Source organism: Clarias gariepinus, chromosome 13 (assembly GCF_024256425.1).
Source record: "Clarias gariepinus isolate MV-2021 ecotype Netherlands chromosome 13, CGAR_prim_01v2, whole genome shotgun sequence".
Lineage (NCBI taxonomy): Eukaryota > Metazoa > Chordata > Actinopteri > Siluriformes > Clariidae > Clarias > Clarias gariepinus.
In genome coordinates, this window is record NC_071112.1 from 2,740,294 (window position 1) to 2,758,989 (window position 18,696).

General features: G+C 38.3%; 1 protein-coding gene across 1 annotated transcript in view; it reads right to left on the minus strand.

Moving 5' to 3' along the window:
- Positions 1–18,696, minus strand: part of alk (ALK receptor tyrosine kinase) — a 512,699-nt gene that overhangs the window by 256,238 nt on the left and 237,765 nt on the right. Inside the window, exon 3 of the mRNA XM_053509911.1 lies at positions 11,383–11,538. Within this exon, the coding sequence (XP_053365886.1) occupies positions 11,383–11,538 (156 nt within the window). The remainder of the gene's footprint in view (positions 1–11,382; positions 11,539–18,696) is intronic.

The following is an 18,696-nucleotide window of genomic DNA, read 5'->3' on the forward strand; positions in this document are numbered from 1 at the left end:
ACGAAGAATTAAAGATGACTGAACTTGTGCCACGGGATGACTGTGCGAGCAAACTACCCCGATATACCGCTCACCGTGATCTGGAAAACACCACTGTTCGCGCCATAATGAATGAACACCGTATCGCAGCGGATTGTGACAAAAATTAAATGTTGATGAAAATAAAGACAGATGTATTTTTTGTTTTTATTTTTTAAACCACATTTTATTCAACAACATTGCATGCTGATATCGTCACTGCTACTGTTCACTGATATCCGCGACTTCTCGTCATCGTCTCGTCTTAGTCACAGGAAAAATATAGTCAGCGAATATTGGGCAAAATTAGCACAAGCTTAGTCTACCTTCAAGGGGAACGATTTTTACAAGAATACATTAACTATAAGACATGGGAGGGGTTCGAGCCCCGCCGTCGAAAGGTTGCCACACCCCATACTGCATGCAGCACCAGTCCCATTCGAGAGATTTTAATTTAACATTTGTTAAATGTTAATGTTTGAGATATAAAACTGTTTCCTCTAACCAGTTTGTTTTGTATTTTTTTATTCCAACATTGCATGTTTATAATACAAGTAAATCTGGGTATTTTAAAATTGTGTTTAATTATGATTAATCACAGACTATGACTGTAATTAACTAGATTAAAATTTGTGATATTTAGGATTTAGGTTCTGTGGGTTTGGGCGCGAGGCCTTTTCTGGACCGGGCTTGTTTGTCCACCGGATCAGATTGGGATCTGTGGGATTTGGGGATCGGTCCAACAACCCTGGGCTCTTTGCCTGGTAACCCCCATACACGGCAGGCTCTCATGTTATGGGTGGGGACTTTTTTTAGAATGCCATGACATTATCTTGCAAGCTTATCCTTATTCTTTTTATTCTTCTTCCGTACAAACTTTGGTGCGTAACTAGTCCCGCACCGTTTGTCGTAGACCTATAAAAGAGGTGTCAAATCATGCGGCTTATTCAGGGATAGGTGCTTTTCTAAAGGGATAGGGGCAATTTACCTCCCAAAAAATCGCTTTAACGTATTCTAGCGCAAAATAGGAATTTTGTGAAAATGAACTTGGAAGAAAGGCCTGCAAGAGGGTATAAGTTGTTCAAACTTGCCCCATTGACATATTAAGGTGAAGGTTGCTCACAGTTGCATTCCCTGCTATGGTAACTTCCTTAGGAACTGTGAAACTGAACCTAACTCTGGACCCCATTGTCATAGAGACATGGGGGTAAGCTCATTTTACAAAGCTGTCAAGCCACGCCCAAGGCCTGAGTTTTGTCACAGCAAGCACCACTTACTGTACATTTTTTTACAGAACGTGTATCTTTCTAGTTTACATTATTATTGCTAGTGTTAGTAGGTAAATGCCATTCTTTTTTGTATGTAAAGCCCAAACCATAAATTTCAGGGGAACATATTGTGGCAACAGATTTACCACTGCTCCTCACTTGAGCCATTATCGCACAAGAAAAACAGGCTTAAGGTCATAACTGGGACTCACATCTGTCTTCGCCAATGTGCAGCTCCAGTGTAACTCTAAAATATTGTGCTAGTATGTAATTACATTTAAAGGCTGTGTACCATGTGCACAACTCCTTATTGATGCATATGACTTTAGTTTGAATAATATCCATTGTGTCTGTTTTGGAGGACCGTGGACTTGATATATAGCCTGACTTTACCAGAGCCATCTGGTAATGTTTTTGATAAATCCATCTCAAAGTGCATTGTGCGAAAATTGCTGGCGATGTAAGGCGTAAAAAGGCTGGAGGCAGATCTACTTTAGCTTGGCACCACACGGCCATAAAGTAACCTTATGCTCAGCAAGATACTTAAGGCTGCTTCAGTAGCACAATATGAAACTCTTAGTGATGATGATCTTTGCCAGATTGGATTGAGTCAGTATTTGCATGGATAATGACAGTCAGAAGAGCCTGTGTGTGCCTTGTCTCCCTGCCATTTAAAATGCATCACTTCCTGCCTGCTGAACCTCACAGAAAGAAGGACAAAACTGCATCTAGACGACATCTATTGCATCATCACAGAGGTTGAAATAATTATCATGCTAAACATAGTCCTGTTTAAATAATTTGGATAATTGCATCTAATAAAGCATTTCAACTTGAGAACTTGGAACGCTGTCTTTTTTCTTTTTTTTTTTTTTTTTGCATAAGTTCACTTGTTTTAATATTCCAGCCTAATATCCCAAGCACAGCATGACCAGCAAGAAAGATAAGCTTGTTCTTATGAGACCTCTCATAAATATATAAGAACCAGCTGTCAAAGCGAAGCCGCTAGCAATGTCAAAAAGCTGCCCTTTGCTCTAAAATGTCAACACATTTTAGCATGATTAGTCACAACATCCCTTCAATGGCAGTCATTGATTGCCCGAGCCAGCCAAAGTCCTTAGGTCTGTACCAGATATCCTCGCAATTCATCTGCACTGTGTTGTACTACTGATCGAAAGTTTAATGATGCCCACTCTTTTTCCCCACTAAAAGCTTTTTATTAATGGTTGATTTTCAACAAACCCACAGACAGATTAAAGATGTGTGGGATACATTTGAAGAAGGGAAGGACAACGATGTTCGAAATGGAAAAAAACCCTCAATGCACAAGCAAGATTTTGTGTTAAAAAAAAAACCTTTAGAAAATTTTGCCAGAGGCACTTAAGGCCATCTCTTGACTCTTGGTATCCCGTGCTTGCCACCATCCTGAAAGAGACTTTTATCAGGATAGAAATGTTTCATCACAGAATGAAAGTGATCAGTCTGAATAAAAGACAGATTAGGCTTCCAAATGGTGTAACAAGAAATTCAATTACCCTACGGACGGTAGATCATGAATTTAAATCCAGATAAATAATAGCTCTTTCCTCCGAGTGCGGTATGTGATGCAGCATGAGTGGGAGTTTAAAAAGATGTAGTGGGTTGGGTTTACATGTATTGGATGAAGGATGTGGTCACATTCACCCTTTCAAGTTAGTAGCAGTTGTATGAATTAAAAAAGCTGGCTGCTGGGTAGGAACTAATATTGTTCTGTACACGGGTACACTTTCCGATGCGGTAGGTGAGAAGATATGGAAACATTAATAGATAATAAAGTGGTTTTTGCGGTCACTTATCTCTCTCCAAGGGGATCTGGACCTGCCTGGGAAATGCATACACACTACAACAGTCCCATCTTTAGGGTCCAGTCACACTACAGGTGCAGACACAGATCCCAGTACAATTGACTGCAACGTCCAGTATGTTTGCGTAATATCATCCGTGGACATGGATCAGCATACTGTACTCTGGCATGGTAGTCTCAGGCATGGTTTGGCATACTCTGCAAAAGCTTAAATCAGATATAAAAGCCAACCTTAAATACCAAAACATGGAAGTGGACAACTGTTTGGATAATGGCATCGCTCATAACGCCAGAAGGCAAACAAAAGGGTTACTTACTCACTGTCTATTACGTATTATCCTAAAGACAGTATCGCTGAAACCTATCCCAGTTGACCTAGGACACAAGGCAGGATACACCCTGGACAGGGTGCCAAACCATCACATGGCACACACACACGCACAACATTTAGGCATTGGCAGATGCTCTTATCCAGAGCGACTTACATTTTTATCTCCTTATACATCTGAGCAGTTGAGGGTTAAGGGCCTTGCTCAAGGGCCCAACAGTGGCAACTTGGTGGTTGTGGGGTTTGTACCTGGGATCTTCCAAACCGTAGTCCAATGCCTTATCCACTGAGCTACCTCTGGCCCGTACACTCATTTTTGAATGGCAATTAGGGTAATCTGCATGTCTTTAGACTGTGGGAGGAAACCAGATTACACCAAGGAAACCCACCAAGCAGAGGGAGAGAACATGTAAACTTCATGCACACACCCGAGCTTAGAATTGAGTCTGGACCCTGGAGGTGAAGGCGACAGTGCTAACCACTACGCTACCGTGCCACCAGGAGGGTTACTCTTGACATTTTTTTCCCCCCGCATACGTATATCTCAAAGTTTGACTGGCTTCTTCATTGCTAGTGTGAAAGCAGCCCTAATTTGTCTATAGCCGTCCCTTCCATATTTCATACTTTTCTAAATCCAGACAGTATCACCTTTCATCTGTACCTCTACAGTATATGCTTTTCTATAAAACTAAAATTGAAGTAAAATGAATAACTTTAATTAATTATATTACTTGTTATCTATCCTGAAGAAACAGATTGCTTTCACACATGGTGCGCTTTACACCTGAGTTTCTTTTAAACTAAATCCTGAACTGCATTTGCAGAGCATTAGAAATGTTTGGGCCCATGGGTTCAAAGATTAACAACTGTTGTTTTCAATGGTGTCTTCAAACTTTTAGGGCTCTTTTAACTAGACATACCTGTATAACAAGATCTTAAATAAGAACAAGACCCTAAATAACTGAATTGCCCTCTTTATTGTGCTTTGGTTGGCTAAGGAGTTGAAGGTTAAGCCCAGAGGTGGACTGGGTTCAGCAGAGGGAGCCAGATCCTTCACTACTGTGTGTCGCTAGTCTATTATCATTTCTTAGATTGGAGAGGGAGTAAGAAATAATGTTTTTTTGGACCTTAATTTAGAGATTTCAGAACTGCCAGTCCAGACTATAAAGTGGAGAAATGTACTAAAATTACTGAGACTCATTATACAAGTTAATTTTGAACAGTACTGTATAAGCTTGCACAAACCATGTGCTGATTCCCAGTAAAGAAACTGAATTTGTGGATTGAATCATTGCCACAGTGAATAAGGCTCATATACTGTAGTGTATCATTGGTGTCCACTGGTGTACAGATCTAAGGGGAGTAATCAGATGATAAGGGATCCTAAAGACCTGGACATGGATTTGGGTCACTTGGAAACACAAAACACTGCAGGAATGATGTATAGAGAATGAATCATACTTATGTTGGTGGTGGGTTTGATTAGTCACACAGAGCTCCAGAGTTTTCTGGGTTAGTTGGGTTGTGTCTAGCAGAGGTTTCAGAGGAATATAAGTCCTACTTCCAGCGAAATGACCTGCTGATGGGCCATCTTCAAATCCTCAGCTGCGTAGAGAGAGCTACCAAAACCTGTCTACTGTATATAACTTTAAGATGCATGGTTGAACATCAATAGTGAGAGAAGCCATCAAGGGTTATGGAAGTGCTTGGGCAGAAACACGAACACACAGGAGTGAATGGATCAATAAATCAACCAATCATTGTGGAAGTCTACGCTAAGGTATTTTATTCTTGTTTTTAATAAGTTTGGATGTAAATGCATATTCCTCCCTTATGTGCAATTCCTACATGGGGAATGTTTGTTTATTTATGTATTTATTTTCCCAAGAAGCAAGAAAACAATAGCCTGCAGACTAGTAAAAGATTAACTATAAATACATAATTCATTCCTGGCGAATTTTAAACCTCTGTATTGCCAAAGCCCGAGTCACGCCTATCAAACCTGGGATCGCCAGTATTACAGTACAAGCACATGCCTGTAAAATCTCATGCCCTCTCATGCCCTCAACTGCTTAGATGTATAATGAGATAAAAAAAAAATGTATGTCGCTCTGGATAAGAGCGTCTGCCAAATGCCTAAATGTAAATGTAAATGTAAATCTCTCACTCTTTCTGTGTGCAGGGTGTGCTTACTCCATGAACCACTGCTTCCTGGTACATACAGTAAATATAAATCGACAAAGACGCTCTCATTGTCTATAGCTGAGCTAGAACATGGCTGGGATAAAGAAGAGTAACACACCATCTCAAGCCAGCAAATAAATGAAGCCAGCGAACAGAGAACAGGAAGCTCAACCTTCTCATACTTCACCTTCCCATGCCTTTTATCAGCCATCTGCTGCCTTCTGGGCTTGACACGCATGATCAAAAATCAATGTGTAATCATTCTCAGTCTAATCCACATACAAGTGAGCGCAAATTAGCCCCATGCCACTGGACACTGAAAAGATAGAACATGAGAACAAAACAGTAGTATTTATTTTTCTCACGTTTAAGCAGCAGCGTGCGACAGCCAGCGGCGTGTTATCACATCTTTGCTTTGTGCATCCTTATCTGGCTTTAAGGCACTGTTATTTACTCTGCAATTGTCTATGCAGATTTCCTCAACCTCAGATTTGGCAAGGAAATGAGCCAGTGTCCCTCCCTTCCACCTGTTCAATAACCTTGCAGAATAAAGACTCTCCAGAACATCAAGAAGTCCTGAAATGAATTCCCCCGTAATCAACTCTAGCATCTAGTGCATTCATTCATCATTTCTTATTCCCAATGCATCACCACTGCGGCGAGCCAGCCAGGACGCTATAGGGCTTCCGTTAACAGAACTATATGTTGATAAAGATATATAGAAATAATAAAAAATAAAACAAATGCAATATCAAATGCTTAGCATGGAAGTGATTTCAGACAGACGCACACTTAAGGTTTATTTTCTCTGAAATTGTTATATAACGGCTCTGTAGAAAACAAGGTAGTTGTCAGGCAGACATGTCTGCTCTGGTACGTTTTGGTATTTTCCCTAATCACTGGTTTCATCATCATCATTATTCAGTGTCTTTCCTCTGTTTCTTGTAATTATGTATTCACACTAACCTTACTGTGTACATTCTCTCTCTCTCTCTCTCTCTCTCTCTCTCGCTCTCTCTTTCTTTCTATCTCTTTTATCGGTATTGCATATGCTGCTGCTCATGATCCCCAGTAGCCTGTCTCTTCGCACCTTACTTTCACATCTGGCTCCCAACTATTAAATACAAATGGAAATATATGACTGGTTGAAAAGAAAAAACAATTTAAAGAAATAAATGAATCTTTAAAAGATGGAAAAAGGTGTTCCATCTTTTAAACCACTGAGGTGTTGGTTTGTTATCTGTATGTTAGCCAGTAGGTTAGCGAAAAAAAAAAAAAGTGTTTGTATGTGTATGTGTGTATATATACACTACACTATACATACACTATATTGCTATAAGTATTCGCTCGCCTGCCTTCACATGCATGTAACATCTATTTCTTTGATATGTTGGCCCCGCCCCTTTTGCAGCTATAACAGCTTCAACTCTTCTGAGAAGGCTTTCCGCAAGGTTTAGGAGTGATGTGTTGATGGGAATTTTTACCCGTTCTTTCAAAAGCACATTTATGAGGTCAGACACTGAAGTTGTCCAACTCGTCCTTCTTGTCCAACTGTTCTAGCCAGGCCTTCTTGTCCAACATCAGTGTCCCAGATTCCCATAAACACACTCCTAAACCTTCAGAGGAGTTAAAGCATTTATAGCTGCAAAGGGGGCGGGACCAACATCTTATTTAACCCTATGGATAAAGAACCGGATGTTACTCAAGTTCATATGTAAAGGCAGGCGAGCGAATACTTTTGCTAATGCAAAATATAAATAGAATAAATTTGGACAGCTATTTTGCCATACTACTGTATGCATGATCAAAAACATCATTCTGTAAACACTATTCCCTTTTCTTCCGAAAAGTGTTGATTTGTAGCAATTCACCATTTCAGCATGGAGTATTTCAACATCAATTGTTTTTTGATAATCAGACAATGTAACTATTTTTTAACAATAATTCCAGAACTATGATCAATGGCAAGGATATACAGTATAACCTTATATACATATAAAATATTTTTATTAATTATTATTATTATTATTTTTATCTAATAGAAGTACCTAAATATTGACTACCGTCTGAGCAACCTGCTTGTTTGGCTGTTGAGAACTCAATAAGACTAACATACCGTAGTTCAATAAGGCTAAGAAAATCTGTTGCTAACCGGATGGATTGATTAACAAATATAATGAACTTTGTAGCTACTACCAACAAAGTGAGCTAAGCTTATAAGGACTGTTGAGTGATTTGTGCTACCAAAGACAATTAAATCCACTAGATATTGTTGTGCTTTATATGCAGTTACAGTTTGCAGTGTTTGTTTGTTCATTGCTTATACACTATATGGACAAATATATTTGGCCATACCTGCCATAACATTTAAACCCATCCAGATACATATACTTCAATATGAAGTTGATCCCTCGTTCCTTTTGCAGCTATAACAGCTTTCACTATTCTTCTCCAATATTGGAGGTTTTTTTTTTGTGTGAATTCATACCCATTCATTCTGGAGAGCATTTATGAGGTCAGGCACTGATCTTGGATGAGAAGGCCTGGCTCGCTATCTCTGTTCCAGTTCATCCCAAAGGTGGTTGATAGAGTTGAGGTCAAGGAAGCATAGCACTGTCCATGATGACTTGGTATGCTGAAGCACTAAGATTGGCCTTCACTGGGAATAAGGGGCCTGATTGATTGAAAACCTGAATTCAATAATTAACAGGTTTAGCGGAACACTTTTGCCCATAGAGTGTACATATCTCTGAATGTATATTTTATGCCAAAGAGAGGAGCTGCAGCATGAGATTATCTTTTGTAGGTAGCAGATGAAAAGTTGGCTTGTTACTTAACTCTGCTGGTCAGTTCTGGGGAAGAAGAAAAGAAAAACCGGATAACATGGGAGAAAGAAGAAGTGGAACTTTAGTGACCTATAGCATTGTTTCATAAATTATACATCATGGTGATGGCTGGTGGCAGCCAGTGTGTGAGCATGAAAAGAAAACAGGCCACATAATCCTCGGAGGAACTCCCCTCTCAACCCCACCACGGCTACTGGACCATGTGCACTTTCACCACACCTTCCTTATTACAACGAGGCAGCAAAACACATTCCTGAAGACAGCAGAAATTGCAGTTTAAAGAAAAGGTAAATATCCCTGGCATTTCTATCCCTCACATTCATCAAGTTTCCCATCGTCCCTTTTCCCCAGGTGCAGAAATGAGCCTTAAGATGTATGTGGAGGGCCGGGAAGGACTCAACTGTTGTGAGCTTACTGAACAGCAACTCACGCTACAGGGTGGAAAATATGAATATACCTTTTAATTTCCTTTGTTTAAGGGTGCGAGTACAATACAGTTGCAGACATCTGAGAGATTCCAGACTGGGCTGCGTGAGATAAAAGTCCAAGCTTAAAGCAATTTTCCTCCTTTTAAAAAAAGGATATGCTTCAGTCATCTAACAGGTTACTGCACATGAACCTGATCATTTATTAGAGCGGTGTGCCTTAAGGACTGTCTAGGGTAAAAAAAAATTATCTGTCTGTCACTCTATCTCATTGTTGGTCTCACTTTTTTGTGTCTTTCATATGTTTGGTTGTCTGGATTAAATCAATCAATCAATCAATCAATCAATCAATCAGTCAATCAGTCAATCAATCTATCTATCTATCTATCTCTCTATCTATCTATCTATCTATCTATCAGTTTACCTGTCTTTCCATCCATTTTGCAAGCCATATATGGAACTGTTCATCTATCTGTAAGTAAATTATATGTATATAGTAGCACATGTGTCACAAAAAAATAGTTAAATGGTTAAAGTTAAAAATAATCTGATGATCTTTGTACATGTCTGTCTGTCTTTCTGTACAGCCAAACTCTCTGTCTAACTTATTAATACAAAGAAGTGAAATTTTGTAAGTTCGAGTATCTTACGCCTTGTTTACGCTAAGTTGTCCTTCTTTCGTCCTCAGCCAATTACACTTCCTGTTTAAAGTAGATCATCTTTAAAATACATCACATGACTGTTTTATAACATCACTTTTACTCAACATTTTGATTTTAGCGCATAACACTGTGCTCTACGTTCAGGTATTTTAAGATAAGATATACTTTTATTCGTCACACAGCAGGGAAATTTCTTTGTTACAACAGTAAAGGAAAAAATAATTGTGCAAGTAAAAAAAACTAGGGACATTACAGTGTATAAATACAAAAGAAATAAAAAAAAAGACAAACAAACAAATTTCATTAACGACTTTTTAAACTGTGCAATAATGACTTTTTTAAAACTATAGTTTAAAAAGTCGTTATTGCACAGTTTGAAAAGTCGTTAATGCACAGTTTCTATTGCAGTGGTAATTTTGCACAGTTTAAAATGATGTTATTGCACAGTTGCCACTGCACCCAAATTTAAGATATTATAACTGTATTGCTAAACAGTGATGTTATATTTAGATATAGTAATTATTGCAAAAATTTAGATATTGTAACATTATATACAGCACACACCCTCACCTCGGGCCGCTGCGTATACGATTGCTCTAACGATTTTTTATAGTTTAATAGCGGCACTTCGTATTACTGCTTGTTATTATTACCATGGTTTCTGAACGTATTAGAAAAACTGGTTTTAAACTTCCTGCAAAAAGAATAAACACACAATTACCTGTCCATTCATCAATAAATGTTGTTTTTTGTATTTACGGTAAACTATTGCGTTGATTTGCTCTGTTGAAGGACGCATACTGCCACGCCCAGTTTAATGCCAAAAGTGCAGTGTTCACCCAAAAAAGTGATGGTTGTTTTAAGGTAATCTGCCACAAAACTGCCCACAACATCCCGTCTACTCAACATTTTAAATGAATTTATGGTGCAAATTTGACTTCAAGGAAATACAGAAGTTTCATCAAATTCTGTTGATCCAGTTTTGCATGATGCTGTAACAGAATTGGTGAGACAGACAGACAGACAGGCAGACAGAGATTGGACTGGTTTCGGGTCCTTCAATGCATAAAACATGAAGATATCACTGAAAGAGCGGATTCTGACCGATGTACAGACACAAAGCATACGTTAAAATAGTTAAAGAGACTGAAGAATTAATAATAATAATAATCTATTTATTCATCCACCTGTTCATATGTCTGTTCATTTATTAATATCTTTTATCCCACTCTTTATTGAAGAATCTCTCTAAATCTTCATTCGATCAGAAGACTAGTGCGCCACTGTTTCACAATTCCTCGCCATCACTCAGGGCACCGTGAGAGCACTCTGAGAGAAAGAGTGAGAGGGGAGTGAATTTAACGCCGAGAGGAACTGCTCTATTTTCCCCAGAAGTGCATGAGTGGCGCCTGAAGAGCTTGCAATCCCCAAACCTTCTCTCTCCAACTTGACTATCTAATGAGGCTTTGTTAACATACTTATCTCCGATGCATACAGTACATCGAACACACACACACACACACACACACACACACAGCCTTCATTATGCGGCTGCTCTACTGTACCTAATTAAACCTTTCTCAAAGGGTTGATAACGTCTTCCATGCTTTGCGAGGGGAGATAAATTTATTCCTAGAAAGTGAACTACTTCCCTACCCTAATCTCCACTACTAAGTCGACTAGTGAACCGAATTTCTTCTCCACCGATTACTCACTGCCCGGTTCCTGGAGGTTACACTTGATGAAGTAGAACAGTGAAGTTGCATTAGCATTCTAATAGATTTTTTTTTCCCTCCACCATTACATACCTTCCTCCCAGCCCTGAAAACTTCCTCTCGCCATGTCCATGACCCCGTGATCCTCCGCCCAGAGATCCTCAGCCGATGTTAGACTCCATGCGAACTCCGAATGGTAGCTTTCAGACTTTCCGGGGCATGATTTTCCTTTTGAGGAACACCCCGAACCTGACAAAAGGGAAAAAAGGCATTACTTGCAAATGCACGAATGAGACGCATTCATCATGGCGACAATTCACAGAAAAACTGAGTGAAAGACAGGAAGTAAAAACACTGAATTAGTTGAAATCCATTATTTATCACTAGTAGGCGATGTCAAAGCTGTTAAATATTTCATCTCTATTTTATATTATAGCCTGAATCCAGTGCAGCGCACGCACACACACACACACACACGCACACACAAATATAATAATAAACAGTCCTCTTTGGGGACTCAGTAAATTGCTCTGCTGTTCTTTTGTTGAGGCGACTAATTGAAAGTACAGAAGGGCATTGCTCCAGAATTAACCAGACCAGCAGCACAGCACAGATATCTTATTTAAGGTGTTTTTTCCCCCGTACTCTTTATGAAATATGCATATTGTGCAACGAAACACAACAGATTTTGTGTGCTATTATTTGTATCTTTGTTATTATTACTAGGGATACCTAACAAACTAGGGTATACTTTTATTTATACACTGATGACCTCAAAACAACCTCTCCGCAAACACTGGCAGGTCTTCAGAATGAACGGCTTTGCAGATATTTTGTTTAATTGCATAAAACTTTATTGGTTCTGAAGGAAATCCCAGATATCTAGCAACAATAGACACATTATTACAAAGACAGGATGTGATTACATACATATATCTTATACATATAGTCAATGTACACAGGGTGAGAATGTGAGAACTGACCAGAAGTTACTAATGTAAAGTTACTAAACTTAAATAATTCTTTTGATTGTGTTAAGCTGCTTTGCGACAATGTCAATTGTTAAAAGCACTATACCTCGGATTGGGAGTAACGCGGTTTGCGAGTCTTCCGCAAGACGAGCAAAGATTTGTAATAAATTTCGACTTGGAAAACGAGCATTGTATTGGTTTACGAGCACCGGGTATCCTGTATCACGCATGCGCTTCTTATTTTGACGCCGAGCGTCACATAATCAAAACTGAGCCAACATTTTTTCTCTATCTTGGGCTGCGGAATTGTGGGTAATCGTCTACCCTGCTGAAACTTAGTGTGCGTCTCTCACTGTTATAATCAACGTCCATGCACGCGTTTTCTCCCTCAGCTTTGAATTATGTGTGCGCGCATAATTTGACACTGTGCCGGTCCACACACACTCTCTTTCGCCTTTAGTGTGTGTTTGTGAACCGGCACGGTGTCAAATTACGTGCCCGCACACACATAACAACAGACCCACACACACACACACACACACACACACACACACACACACACAGTGCCTGCGCGCATAAACAGAAACACTTATCTGTCGGGATTTATTTTTACTTTTTTTTTTTTAAATAAGGTGTGAGTTTATTTGTTTTATTTTTATTTTATGTATTTTGTACATAAATTTTGTATTAATTATTTTTATGTATTTATTTTTTTTTGGCTGTAAAATGAATAATTTGACTTTCCATTATTCCTTATGGGAACATTAAATTTGGTTTACGAGTGTTTTGGAATACGAGCTTCCGGAATGAATTATGCTTGTAATCCAAGGTTCCACTGTATGAATAAAATTGAATTTAATTAAATTAATGCAATACAAAGAACACAAAAAAACTACAAGATATATACGAAGCATATAAATAAGGCATATAAATCACAAGTTTAAAAAAAGATTGCCAGAAGTGTGGGTGCTTTTTGTGGCTTCTGAGCTCCTATACAGCATAAGCGGTATAGAGAATAAGAGAAAGAGAGTGAAAACAGTTCAAAAGAATAAAGACAGATAAGTAACTTTTCGAGTCTGTAAATGTAACAAACAATTATGTTTCCTAGACCCTCCAGAACTTTAAATCTAACTGTAAACAAATTATTTTGTATTGTATCGTACAGTATACGATGTGTCAGGATATAATACATCTCCATGGCCATAAGGTTATTGGAACTTAAATGACTTTGGGGAGGTACGAGTAACTCGCATGTGTGTCAAACTGAATCACGCCATACCGCTGTGGACTAGTTTCTTATAACAGGATGTCCCCATGTGCTTGATATTTTACATATAATCTACATTTATGACATATTTTCCCCCACTTCAGTCGCTTTGGGACGTTTCTCAGATCAGAATTGAAATTCTCTAAACAAATTGCACAACCTCAATATCTTCTAGTGACTTGTAAATGTAAAAGCAACATCTTAAACATGCTTTGGCACATTCATGCAAATGGCTCTATTCAAATGTATGTTTTTTATGTTTTATTATCAATTGCTTATTTACTGTCGATTAAATTGTACTACTGTACACTGCTTCTCTGTTGGATAGTTTTTCCGCACAAAACATCGAGGTGTTAATTCACTGCATACATCATTGCATCTCAAATGGTTTAACTACTCGTTATAATCTTTCAAACATATTTTTTTATGCATCTCCATGAATCTTGGCTTTCACCAGTGGAGGTGGGGGTGTTAAATCAACCGATGAGGACATCACAGCAGACACCTGCAGAAACTGGATAAGACTTTCCAAAATAATTTTTATTATTAAATTATTATTTTTTTAAACCATGATGCAATGCAAGAGAAGATATTTGTTGTGATGTAAAGAGTGAGAGCATGTGGCCTGACAGACAGGAAGCATAGAAAGACTCGACTGTAATTCCCTATATAGTGCTGAATTTACAGTCCTGCCTAAGGCGTGTCTCTCACATTTTTACGTTTATAATTTTTTGTACGTCGCTGTTAAACAGCCTTATCTTATTTTTCTCCTTTTTTGCAATGACATGGAGTCTCAACTATTTAACATAATACGAAGAGCAGGAAAGTAAATGTGACCTTTCCTTTCCAATCAGTCGCAATCAATTTTTGTAACTTTATAATGTTGAAAATAATAAGCTGTGTATTAAAAACAGAAAAAAGTGCAGCCGGTGCATTTTCTAATCATTCTCATTAAAACCTTAGCTGTAGATTTTTTTTTATATATATACTGTAGTGACAACATTACTAAATATTTTAATGATCTTGTCTATAAACACTGACACAATGACTTAAAAAAATGATGCAAAAATACTTTTATAAGGATTTTAATGTACAAAATACCACTTCTTTGTCAGACTTCCATTTGAAAACCTGCCCAAAAAAACTGATACCGGTACCTGTTGTGATCCCAGAACACAGCGTGAACCCGCATTTGAAGCATATAATCAAATACACCTGCTGTTGCGTTATCCTGAAACTGATTTGCATGTAGAGGCGCTCACTGTAAACTTCTCATCAATCCACTGAGCGGTTAAACTGACGAGAGACTTTGTACTGATACTGCGAGTCCAAATTTCAGTGACGACTGGAATAAGGAAACTGTACATTTTATTACATGCAATTGTGGAAAAGCCACATACTTTTAGATATCAGAACACGAAGTGTGACCAGTCAAACCAGGACTTAAACATCCCGATCCTTAAAAACGCAATACTTTAAAAAAGACGCATCTGTCTGTGTGATCTGTACACACAATCATTCACCAACACCACTTGTACATTAAAGGGACTCGGCTGGGACTTTTTGCCCGAGACAGTCCTGACCTTTCCATATGTTTGGAAAAGCCATTAAAGGAGTTCCTGGGAGGTCGGCTTTTCAGGTGTGACTGAATTAGGCAGTCCAAACATGGCTCCGGCGTGCTGGGAAAATTTTATACCTTGATGGTGTCCAAGCACTAGTGAAACACTATGATAAGTGCATTATCATAGTGTAGCAGGAGATTATATAGAGAAATAAAGCGAGGTTTTACTCTCAAAACCGTGTTCTGTCATTCTGTACAGTCAAAAGTCCTGCTTTGACTTGAACGCCGCCTCGTTATTGTCACAAAGGTATTGCTGGATTGAAACTTGAAAGTTATCTTTTCCAAGGCGAGATTTAGAGCACCGTTGCCTGTTGTAATGCCAAAATGTAATAAATACTGTAGTGGATTTCACTTTAACTGTTGTCAGTATTGTCACAGAACACAGTCGCTGTCAAGTAAGCAAGATACAGACAGACCGAGAAATGCGCCGCTACAGTAAGCCAGGTTAACAAGTCAGACAGACGAGAGAGAGAAAGAGAGAGAGAGAGAGAGATGCACTGCGGGCTTAACCTTAATTTCACTTCCTAAAATTTAACTTAAAGGGAAGAAGACACAAGCTGACTGATTGCGTTCCCCATAGTTCCCTTTCATGGTGCTTTTTTTTTGTTTTTGTTTTCCATAACGAGATAAGAATGTTCCACATCATCAAAGTTGTCAACACTGACGCCCTCTTTGACACAAGTGGAAGGAAAGGATGTGTGTAGGGGATGTGTGTAACGAGCTTCCAGCTCCGCCATAAAGTGGTCTCCTGCAGAAGGAGTGGAACAATTTTACGAGTACAAGTAGATTATCGCAGTTTTAAACTGATATTAGATAGTAGTATCAGTATGAAGTAGCTCACTCACTCACTCACTCAGTGTCTACACTGCTTCATCCTGTATTCAGGGTCGCTGAGGGCCTAGAACCTATTCCAGAAGACTTGGGGCATGAGGCGGGGTACACCCAATGAATGGGGTGCCAATCCATCACAGGGTGCACACACCTACTCACATGCTAATTACCACACAATTTGTGAACAACTAGCATAATCTGCATGTCTTTGGACTGTGGGAGGAAACCGGAGTACCTGGAGGAAACCCACCAAGGATAATGATTCTTTTTTGACTGCGCTTTCTCTATTCATTATCATTATTATTAGTAGTAGTAGTAGTAATATTATTAGTAAGGCAAGGCAAGTTTATTTGTATAGCACATTTCATACACAATGGTAATTTAAAGTGCTATACATAAAAAAAAATAGTCATAAGATGAAATAAAAAATAATAGCACTAAAACTTTTAAAAATCTTTAAATTTGATTTAAAATAAAAAAAATAAAAACAGTTTGTAGTGGAACTTTTAAAAACTACTTAAAAATTTATTTAGAATCAAAATAAAACAGTTGAAAATATAAGAAACATACTACTCTAGTAGTAGTTGTCGTGGTGCTGTGAATGTATTATTATTATTATTATTATTATCTTTGATTTTGCTATGAATAAACTTACAGTTTTGTAAATGTTAAGGATGATTTTGAAGAAATGTTTTAAAACTGTAGAAGTGGAAGATTATTGCTATTGATACTAATTATTTTTATGTGTTTGTTAAAAATAAATAAATTAAAAAAAAACAAAGAACTGGGAAACAAAAATGGTTGCAACAATACTGTTTGTAGCTTTATTTCTTTCTTTCTTTATTTATTTATAAATTAATTGTGTTGTTTTTTTGCAGCTACAATAATATGCATATATAATTCAATACAACACTGAAGGTATCAGATTTATACATACTTAATATAACAGTTTCAAACACATGTTAACTGTAAACAGTTGTTTTTAAACAGTGTTCAGGTGATCTTGTGAACACACTGGTTATCTACTGTACAATAACTGGAGATTTTTTTGTTTTTTCCAAGGTCTTGGTCATACAAAATTTTTAACATTTATTTAAACCCCAGTCAGGCAGTTAAGTGCAAGGCTTAAAGTACCTTTACTAATCAAGAGAGATATTTCAGGCTGTTCGGGTTCATAAAAATGAATAGATACGAAGTGAAAAGAAAAATGTCAAAGCAACTCTAATGACACATGCGTCATGACTTCTTAGGGACACTTAAAGGGGACCAATTATGCAAAATTAGGCTTGATCATTTTGGACAGTCACATGCGTCTCTAATGTGTGTTCATGCAAAGAGCATGAGAGTAGCACATCCTCTAATTTTTTCCCTTTCAATTAGCTTTCTTTTTTTCTTGCATTCTGTTTTTAAAAAATCCCAACCCTTTAGATTTGTCTTTAAATCATGACATTTGCACAATGTTCCTGAGGGGAAGAGGTGGTTAGACCCTCCTCTGATGCGTAGGCTAGTAGGTAACCTCTAACATCTAAACTATTATTCTTAAGCTCGAGAATTTGGAAATGCCTTAGAATGCCCTAAACATGGATGAGTTAAAAAAAGTTGGGCGGAGGGATTTTTTAAGAGGTGATATTTAATGAGTACACAAGATACAGATATGAATTTTACTCTATATACACCAACCTACCATAACAGTATATAACACTGACAGGTCAAAATCATGGACGGGGACACGATCATGGGCGCCCAAGATTCATCCATGCCCAGTGGAACCATCAGATCACACAGAAACTCCATGGCGCATTGGTATTCAAGCACAAGATATTATTGCAAAGAATTCTCTCTTTCTTTTTTTTTTGTCTAGCTGCCAAATTAGAAGACTGGCATGAAGACTTATTATCAAGATCTCCTCCAATCAGCATTCAGAATTGAGATTTGAGACTACACCGGGCACAAGTTTAACCAAAACTAGACATCTAAAGATGGATCTGTCCGGTTTCATTGAACCCATTGTATCCTCAGATTTGTGTTCTTAACTGAAAGAAGTTAAACCTTCATACGTCACAAATACAATACATTACTGCAAAGTGAAATTCAATGTCCTTCACATGATGTATCCCAACTACTGTTAATAAGCCGGGGTCAGAGACTGTGGTCAGGCTTTATACCAATGACTTCTGTTGCAGACAGGATTAAGGGGCCTTGCTCAAGGGCCCAACAGCAGTAACTTTGTAGAGTTGGGACTTGAACCACCGACCTTCTGGATCAGTAACTCAGAGCCTTAACACACTGAGCTGCTATTCTGTTGATGGATTCCGCATTTTGATATGCTTTTCTGTTTACCATGCTTGTAAAGAGTAGTCAATTGCTTCATACACACTCACACATTCTACTTGCCTTCATTAAACATGTATTCGTGAATATTGCTGCTCAAATGCCACCGTTGGCGGGCAATAAACGCTAGAACTTCATCATGCGCTTAAAGCGTTCTGATCGAACAGGTTCTTCCTGTGGTTTGTCTCGGGCTGGTTTATTTGAATTGATTTGCATATTCAGTGTGTTACAATCTAACCACACTCTTCTCTCATACTCAGTGGGGTTTTAAAAGGGCAAGTGGGATTTTGCTGCTTATCACAGGATTGTGGGTTGAAACCCCAGGTGGCTTATGAATGTGTGCCTTCTGTGCGTGCAAGTGTGTCTGTGTGTGTGTATATATGTGT